Here is a 10,293-nt window from a genome sequence, read left to right as displayed (position 1 = left end):
CCGCTTCATTATTTGAGCAGCCCACATGGGTTACAATGTGCATTTGTTCCTAAATGTAAAATCTTTGCTGAAATTTTACTGACTTGTGTTGCATATGTTTTGAGGACTGCACAGGGCTTTTGTGGTGGTGTGGGAGAGAAGGAGTGTGTGAGAGAGAGGGAAACATAGCCTACAGGGAGGCTTCAGAGGGGCAGAGAGAAATAGTTTTCTGTTTCCCCAAACAAGATTGTCTAAGCTTTGCTCCACCCTTTCAATGTCAAACAACTGTTTGAATTGAAATCCACCCATGCCTGAAGACAAGGAAACAAGCAAACAGATGCTTTACAGTAGCCTTTTATCTGCAATGTACGATGCCGATGAAGGTCTCCATGTTTTTTAAAATGTCTTCATCAATGAGGTACAACAGTCATCAAAATACACAAAAGATGTACAGGCCAGGGGAAACTAAGGGGTATTTAAATTATCATGACATCCCAACCACATAGACCCATGTAGCCCATGCTTTGTCTTACATATTTTCATCAAATATTTGATTGCCACATCTACAGTATGACAAAGCCAGTAAACTGGTTACATCAGTTAAAGTAGCCTAACTGATGTCACCAGTCATCCAGAAATACTTTACTCTTGAAAAACGATTAGAGTCACATGTCGTTCTAAAAATCCAAAACGATTTTTTTTTGTTGATGATAGTTCTTTTTTTTTTTATATCTTCCCTGCAATTTACTGAAGATCCCCTTGTGACCCGCTGGCTTGAAAAACACTAGTTTATACACTATAATGCCCTCCACCATTTTATCAAGCTCATGGTTACTGTATTTAATAATAATAATGAAAATAAAATAATATCCCTACTACTACTAAAATACTATTAAAAATACTATTACATGTGTGTGTCTTTCAGTGTAAATGATGTATTGGCGATGAACGTTGTGTTTTTTTAATACTCTCTGAGTGAGTGCACATGCATATTAATTCGAAGCACATTGAGTTTACTTTTAATCAAACGTGCTACATATACGGAAACAAGTGCGTCGCTGAATGCTGCGCTTTTCTGCGCAGTTAACGCAGTCTGTAGCCGCTCGAACATCCTTCATCGTCCCACAAGTCTTGCGATACGAAGCCATTCGTTATCAAACAGCAACACAGCGCCATCACAGCTAACATGTCCGACAAGAAACAGACCGTGGACCTGGGCTTACTGGAGGAGGACGATGAGTTTGAAGAGTTCCCAGCCGAGGGTAAATACCACAGATAGTGTGATAAAGTCACACTGCGCTTGTTTACACTCGGGTCTCTGTGTTGTCGGCTTTGGGCCCTGCGACAGTGACTCAGCTAACCTAGTCGTGCTAGTTAGCATAAGCTAGCAGGTAGCTAGTGTGCTGGTAACTCTCCACAGACGTCGACTTGTGCGGCTCGTTGTCTTCTGATGTCGTGTGATTTCATTATTTCACAGTGTAAACAGCATATTATTCTGTAACGTGTATACTTTATCTCGCGTTAGTGCGAGCCGACAAGCTAACTACAGTGTTAGCCTGAAGCTGTATCTCAGTGAAAAGCAAAGAAAAGAAAGTATCCTTTATTAATCCCCTTGGGGAAATTCTTCTCTGCATTTGACCCATCCCTGGATAGGGGGCAGTGGGCACCCCTGAGAGGCGCCCGGGGAGCAGTTCGGGGTTGAGTGGACGTTCACAATCAATAACACATATTGTGTTTTCTCCCGTTGTGTAACTCATAGACTGGACGGGGCTGGAGGAAGACGAAGACGCTCATGTTTGGGAAGACAACTGGGACGACGACAACGTAGAGGATGATTTTTCAAATCAGCTGAGGTGATCTTAACACTCGGTCACATACACAACGTTGAGCTGCAGCCCCTCGTAGTCGGTCAGTGTATCTGGTACAGCAGGCCAAACAATCAAAGGTCTAAACAAGTATCGCTTTAAGTAGGATGAGACCAAGTTATTGTCATTCTTGGTGTGGACTTATTTCTTACCATTGATGCCATAGAGGCCACATTATCTTACTTTAAATGCAGGACATGAGATACGAAGCTCTTTTAGTTATTTGATGTAAACTAACTTCATCTGAACAAGATGTGAAACACTAGTGACTGGCAGACCTTTCCTCCAATAACTTACAGCGAAGGAATGACGAGATACTGGTCCTTGAAAGATTTCCAAGTATCACTAATGAGCTACTTTGGTGTCATGTGTTAAATATTATTTTCTTATTGACTAATAAGTACTGTGAAGTACGTCTGTAAAACGGGACATTATTGCTTTCATGTCTTGCTTTAATATGTTAAGAAATGAACCAAAATATGCACACACACACACCTTGCAGCGCAAATGGAAACAAATGCTCTGATTAAATTTGTTTTAAACAGAAGCAGATATTGTCACACAACCAGTTACAAGTGATTTCTGGGACTGCTTAAACTCAGGCCTGTGTTTCGAAATTGAGTTAAGAATTTGGGACATTACTAAAATAGACGTACTAAAATAGCAATATCTAAGTGCTGTCTTGAAATTATAATTTGTTCAGCAGTCAACATATCATTGTGCCATAGATTGTTTTTCCAAAAAAATGATAGTAAAGAGACATAGTTTTTAACAAATATATAATTTCCTTTTAAGTTCTTGCGATACACTCCAAAGGAATAAATGGTCTTTTTGAAGTTGAAGGACAGCTTGAATTGTTGGTCAAGAACTTGCAGCACCAAAAATGCTGTTCATGAAGCTACTTATTTTAGATGGCTATTTGGTCAATATTAATACATCTTGCAATAAGGGAAACTGCAGGACGCCAACAGTGCACTTGCATTCTTGGTTTCTTGCTTTGTATCTGTCCTGCAGCTTCTCTTTAATGGCTTAGGTTGTTGTTAATTGCAGTTGGCTATTGCATGTTTCACTTGTATCTGAAATTGCCAATAGCACCTTGCATTACACCTCAAAGTTATCATAAGATCCGTCATACTTGCATTCACACTCATTGAATAAAATAATCAATAACTGATGATAAATAAGTGGCTGGTCTGTTTTTGTTTGAGTACACTTTAGACCGTAATATGCTATTGTTTTATTTAGACCAATTATGATTGCCATGCTATTAAGTTGTTTCTTAAAGATGTCATTATTGTTAAAGGGCACAGCTGCCACACACATTTTTATATATGTGTAATCATCAAATCCATAGCTGCACACATTATGCAATATTTATGTGTTTCTCCCTCCCATCTCTTAATGGTTCTCGCAATCAATAGCAGAGGGTACTTATGCCTCTACCACCCACCTGTAATCATCTCCACTGACTTGATCTTTCAATTTTCCTTTTCCTCCCTGCAGAGCTGAGCTGGAAAAACATGGTTACAAGATGGAGACGTCTTAGTCGATGACATTGGATATGGACATTTATATTTGAATATTATTGGGTGACCACGCCACCGCATGTGATTTCAGGATGTGATTTCTTTTGTTTCTTTTTTTTCTAAGAAATATTGATGGAAGTAAATTGTTTTGAGAAAACTGTTTCTTTGAGTGTTTTTACTTATTGACTTTACGATTTAGATGACATTTATAAATGTTTATAGATGTACTTTTGCTATTGTTTATGTATTCGATTTGAGTTTATTTCACACAATATTTAATCTACAGACTGGTCGAAATTGAAAATAATGGATTGCATTTCTTTTGTAATCATCGGAACATTGCTGAAATTGAATAAGTTATATTGGTAAATTAAAACATCATATTTGCCTTCATACCTCCAATTCTTTTTGCATAGCCAATGGCTATATTTAACTGATGCTGAACTGGTCATTACCAGAAATCTAGAGCCCGTGCTTCCATTTCGTCTAGTCCTCGGACTAAACTAAATCCATCCTTGTAGTTATTTATTTTTCTATGGAAGATGACACACGGTTTGGCTAAAATATCTACAAATTCCAGTCTTTGTAATGCTGCGTTCACACCAAAAGAGTTGCGACTTATTTGTGAGAGTAGATTACATGTAAAGTTAATGCACAGACGCGAATGGTTGCGAAAAATTCGCCTGCCGCTGAGTTGCGAAAGCCAATCAGTGTTGAGGAGCTCCGCCCATCACCGCCGCCGTCCTGCCGTTGCTGCATTCAACTGGCTGCTGGTCCGCCTGAAGTAGCGCTGGAAGCGGCACTCATTCAGACACAGGTCGGAGCTGTGTGTGCCCACGGATAATATTATGAACCCAGACACGATGGGGTTTGTGGGACTTCCACAATAAGTATAAAGCAGAACCAGTGGTTATTTTAATGGTGGAAATGGTAACTGTTTTCACGGAGAAAAGCCACGGAAAAGCCATGCCCCCCCTTTCCACCGTGAAAAAGCCAACGAAGCGAATTTACCACATAAAGTCGAGCGAGTAAACTCAGGCGAAAATTCGCAATGCTTTCGGTGTGAACGCAGCATAAGAGCTGTTGATCTTCACAGAAGCACACCTGCCAAGTCAACACAATCTACCTGTAATGGAAGGCTTGTTATTGCCCTGAGACGCATTGTGCATTTATTTTGGTCTCCATGAATTTTGCATGATATTATTCAAGTTCAAGTGCGCTCAACATAATTTAACCAAGATATTCGTGATCCTTTTGAAGCAACCATACTTTTATGTAAGGCTCTGTTTATTAAAATTGTCGAAGTGATGCCTGCATGATAGAGGAAGAGCAAAAAAGTACACAGGGAAATGAAGATGTACATAAGCTGCGCGCAGTGGAATACACACAATACAAACAAGTGTGTGTGTGTGTGTGTGTGTGTTTGTGGTGCATGCTGCACACATACAGAGGCAGTTCCTCTGCACTGTGCTGTATAACAGCCTCCTTCCCTCTCAGCCCCGAAGCGCTGGGCCGAGTCCCTGAAGGAGAGATTATCCACTGCCGTGTTTGTCAGAGGCGGGGAGGGGGTCTCAGCATGGGGCCTCCCAGCTTGCCTTGCCTGGGCCTGCCCCTACTGCCAGCCAGGCCCTTCTCTTCCGCTTGGCACAGCAGGGACTCTCGTACTGAACCAGAGGCCAATTTATCCCCGCCACACTCCCCCGGCAAAATGATTTCTCTCAGTGTTTTGTCGACTCTCAGTCCCAGGGTCCTAATGAGGTGAAATAGATGCCAGTAAGACCAAGGCTGCAGGAGCAGCTTTTATCCTTAAACATTCATCCTCTGCCTCTAGAAGGAGAAAGCAACCTAAGTGTAGGAACTCAAGCAGTGTATTTATGTATAGTGTTTGAACTTGTCTGTGATGAAAATGTAGTTTTGAATTCACTATATCAAATTTATGTAGCTACTAGTTACTTTGATTAATGCTTTTTTTTAAAATTTTTTAATGTCAGGCAGTGTATGACACGATTGTACTGACCACACATTAATAATGGTTTATTTGATAACACAAATATTTCTGTAAATGCGCCAGAGTTAGCCAAGAGGCTATTTTTCATCTGATGTAACAAAACAAACCTAAAAACAGAAATAAGATTAAATATAGACAGTTATACAATATTATTGACGCTTTACAATGCGTAAACAATGAATAGAGCGAGAATGTAAATAGACGTAGTATCATCATTCAGTAGACTCTTCAACATTGGCGAGTATATGCAACTCAGAGGCTCACACATTCAACACACAAAACAAATAAAATGAGGGATAACTATGTTTAAATAGAATGGACTAAAGACAAGAGTATGCTGCATTGTTAGACACTAAAAAGCATCCGTGCCAGAGGCACAGAACATTCATGTTCATACTATGCTAGAAAAAACCCATTCAACCCCAATGATCTGTCTATAGTCAAGTCCTTAAAAACAAGTTTAAAAAAATGCCATACAATGGGAGACTTTAAACTTGTTTCCAAAACAATCTCCTTGTGCCAAGGATTTTCCAAAACTTGAGCATCTGTATTTTGAAACATGACAGATTTAGACAACACACCAAGAGGAACTTGATTTACTGCCTAGTTTCCTCTTACAGTGCTGAATTATCAACTAGACATGCTGTTAATCATCCGTTTGTATTGGGAACTAGTCATTCGGCACTTCAAAGTGTTATACTCATATTTTGGCATTAAAGGCTGGAAAAGGTTCCGGAAAATCCGTTAGCTCAGGTCAAGCGTTTAAATGTTGGCCACTGAAAGCACACTGACAAGCATCTGACAGTCTCTCATTCTCTTCTGGGAATATGCAAAATCCCTGTTTACTACTGTTATTATCCCAATCAGCCGCATATCACAACCCAACAGCTCTCCTGGGCCCATATTGTGATTGAAAAGCAATGCTCCAGCTGCTACTGATGAACATATCAATAAAGAAAATAAAGTATAAAGTATGTTGAAGAAAATAAAACAAGGTCACATGTTCATCAAGTGAACTCAAAGAGCTGTGACTCATACATGGTGATACTCATATCTGGTTATGCCCTTGAAACTAAGGGCCCTGGGCCAGATGATTATTCTAAGGGTTGGGAAGTCGGTGAAGTGAGAAAATCGGTAAGTGAGAGCAACAGAGGAGGACCTGTGACCATTTTGTTTGTGCTGAGAGCATGAGATTGGTCCCTTGTGTTAGGCGCCATGAGGGCCTCGATGGGCCCTCAATATTCAACCTTGCACAGACTGCCAGGCTTTTCAGTGTCTATGCATTAGTTCTTATTTGATCCCATTTAATCGTGACTTTAATTTGTGCAAGCATTTTTGTTGTTCCTTCGTGACCCACATGATTCCCCATGACATGTACGAGAAGGCTCGGCTGATATTGACTGACTTACAGAATAACAATCTGCTGGATGAATACGTTGACCCTATAAGGTTTAATTTTAAATCTTTTATACAATGGATCACTTTTTAAAAAATGGCTATCTTTGTGTTACTGAAGGCAACGTTCTGTCTTCATACAGAAATCGCTACCATATAAAACACTCCCACAAATTACATTCTGTATCAGTCTATATGGTAACTACTGCTGCTGAAAACTCTGTAAACTGATTCTTGCCTTTATGAAAGACTAGATTCTTCAAAAAGCATTTTCTTATTTGCAAATCTTTTTCCCTCGGCCCACGCAGTTCTGAGACCACATGACTCCATGCGAGAGAGCAGCCAATGGAACTGTGGCGAAGACCATTTCATAACACTTCATGTTGGGAGATGGCAGATCCATTGTTCTCAGGGCCCACAAGCCTGTGGGCGAGAGTCCCTGCTGTGTCTACACCGAGGAAATGCACCAGCCTCCCAGGCTATATTTTCCTCTCTTTCCTGCAGACACTGGAAGCTACTGTGACCATTCGAACTCTCTCCCCACTGCTGCAGGCCCTGCTCTCTCCACTTCTTCCCTCTCCAATCCCTTCACCACTGAGCCAGGGAGAAGACGAAGCTGTCTCTGCACAGCTAGGAAGCATGCAGCTGCTACTATAATAGCCCTAATTGCACGTTCCTTTTGTTGGGCTGAAATTAGCGGCGGGGCTACAATACTAGCCTAAACCACCCACCCCCAGCCCCCCAAAACGTCCAAGTAAAGATGGAGGGGAGAGAGGAAAAAAAAGACACTCGGGGTGCGTTCACCAGTGAGACTGCCAACCCACTGCCGAATGGCCCACACCTGCACGCTCGCACCCCCGCTAACGTAAACACAGATAATAAGGTATAATTACTTTAGAAAATAATAACGAGGAGCAACCCTTCAGACCCCCTACTCCCATTGACAAAGAACTGCCTGTTTATTGTCGGGGGTGAAACAGCCCCAAAGGACGATGGCGAATACCCTATCAAAAGACCTGAGGGCCCTACTGAGGGTCCCTTATAGGAAAGCCATCAGTGTCAAGGGGTCTGGGGCTTTTAAGTCGCTTCTATCCTAACTGCCTCAATTAACCAGTATGGATTGACCACAGGCTACTTTTTCTGCTCCATTCATTCTCATCAAAATGATCCTGTGTTGTCTTGAATGGTTCTCCCCCTTTCTATGGGATCAGAAGAAACCCAGAATATGTACTGTCTGATACCACACCAAGAATACCATGTGGTGTCTTTTTTCATGGATATTCTCCTAAAATAGATGCATTAAAATCCAGAGAACATGCCTTTCTTAAGCCGTGGATATAACATGTAGTACCAAGTGTCATTGGTGTTGCTATAGGAACTCCTTGCTGTCTTTAGGACTACAATTGAAAAAAGTCTTCAAGTTTTGTGGAGAGTTGCATAAAAAGAAATAAAATCACTTTCACATTGTTCCCTTCAATATGAAGCTGCAGCCAGCAGACGGTATGGTTAGCTTAGCATAAAGACTGGAAACAAGATATATCTAATGTATTAACCTGACATCGTCATGAGATATCTCCATCCTGATGCCAAGTTCTTCTTAACTAAAGAGCAATAGAAGCATCGTGAGTGGAAACATTACAAACTGGCTTGAATGTGCACGGCCCAGGAAAAATAACCTCTACAGAGCATCAGAAGTATTGGTGACAAGAGGTGCCTGCCAGACCCCAAAGGATATTAAAAAACAACACCCACCGCAGCCACAGCTTGTTCACCCTGCTGCCGTCTGGCAAGAGGTACACGTTTTTAGAGACACAGTATTCACTGCCGGTACCACCAGATTAGAGAGACGCTTTTTTACTCAGGCTGAGACTCATCAACTCATCCTCAACACTACAACATAAAACATAATTTTTCTGTTGTGTTTTTGTTTTGTAGCATAATGGGACTTCAACCGCATCTTGTTGAGTGTTGTGTAATAACAGTGAGAACCTTGAACATTGAAACTTGTTCAGGGTTATATTTCATGGTTTGCTTTGAGTTTCTCTGACAGTCATCACAGCTCAGCTGAAAATGAGAATAAAGCCATTTGAGCATGTGGACATGACACTGGAGATTTGAGAATCACGCCACGGCCTCACCGTCACTTAAACCTGTCCGGATTTTAACCCAATCTGACATGTTGGCGTAGAGATTGAAACAGATGGGTATGTTTCAGTTTAACGCTATCCGTGGTGGTTGAGTCACTATGAAAACACAAGGCTTTGGTTTGATGTCAAGACGGATTGTGAGTACCCTGTTTCAGCCGAGCAGTTTATGACACGATCCGTCTCGCAGGTCTTTGACAGGTAAAAGGCGAAAAACACACAGAATGTTTATAGGACTCTGTACTGCCCAACAAACCCACAACAACATATTTGATCAATTGTGTAAGATCCAGAATGTGACCTAATAAACATTATGCCATAGAAATGTGTAATTTAAAAAACAAAAGTATAGATTGTAAGAACCACAAAACTAAGTTGAAAACCCAAACTGCCCTTCTGATAGCTAAATAGCCTTAGCTACATATCTGCTTACCAGCTTTTTTCCTGCAATTGTTTTTTTTTGTTGATGCCCCAAATTCTTAGTATGTGTGAAATCTTATCATAGTCAAACAAAAAAAGTAACACCAGATAAACTAGTGCCACTAAAAGCAGCCTCTGGTGATTTGAGATGGCTATGACACTCTTTTTCAAATGAACAAGAAAGGTGAAGAAGAGCTGTGTTTTCCATTTAGATTTTCCAAACATCAAGTCAATATCTAAATGTTATAAGATCTGCTTCATTTATTAAAAAGTAGTGTTTTTTTAAGAGCCCTTAAACTTTTAACATTTATTTCTCAACTTCACTGTTGTAGTTACTGCTCTCTACGACCATACATGTTATGTAACATGAGTTATGTTGTGAACACGACACTATAGGGACCATGGTGATATCCTAACAAGACTGATACTGCTTTATTCATCTAAGAGTAATCCCATAGTCACACACCAGGCTGATAGTAGCCCACAACCAGCCTACGCTGGAAATAACACATGTGTAGAAATGCTCACTAAGTAAATGTTTTGCATCTACTTAACACAAGTCTTGTGGAGTCTTCTACTTTTATCAACACATAGGGGGGATAAATGCTGTGATTAAGGGACTGGTGTAAAGTGAATCAGTGTTGCATGTGAGTCATCCTCACGCCATCGTTAAAACCACAATGTGCAACCAAGCCGAACGGCCCTGCCAGGATGGCAGCGTGTTTTTAACTGTGACGTCTGTGGCAACAACACCCCCCTACTGTGCTTCCTTCCCGTACACCCACGATACCTGGCAATTAGGGTGTTTTTTTTTCTTCTTTTTTACCCCCTCCAATATTTAACACACCGTAAAAGCCACCTACCTGTCCTGCTGCACTTAAAAGCATTGGACAGTGAGGGGAGATCAAAAATATTTTTTCCACCAGAGCAGTAAAGCACACTTGATTTTATTATCA

The 10,293-nt window shown here is 40.8% G+C and overlaps 1 protein-coding gene across 1 annotated transcript; it reads left to right on the top strand.

The window, feature by feature from the left end:
* The first annotated feature begins 1,087 nt into the window (after positions 1-1,087).
* On the top strand, positions 1,088-3,532 carry sem1 (SEM1 26S proteasome subunit). Its single transcript, XM_079232125.1, has 3 exons — positions 1,088-1,241; positions 1,739-1,832; positions 3,348-3,532. The coding sequence occupies exons 1-3, from the start codon at positions 1,166-1,168 to the stop codon at positions 3,388-3,390; spliced, it is 213 nt and encodes a 70-aa protein (XP_079088251.1). The 5' UTR covers positions 1,088-1,165; the 3' UTR covers positions 3,391-3,532.
* The last annotated feature ends 6,761 nt before the right edge of the window (positions 3,533-10,293 follow it).

This window comes from Taurulus bubalis, assembly GCF_910589615.1.
Source record: "Taurulus bubalis genome assembly, chromosome: 16".
NCBI classification, from domain to species: domain Eukaryota; kingdom Metazoa; phylum Chordata; class Actinopteri; order Perciformes; family Cottidae; genus Taurulus; species Taurulus bubalis.
Note: the sequence above shows the minus strand (reverse complement) of the source record. Positions and strands in the feature narration are given on the sequence as shown.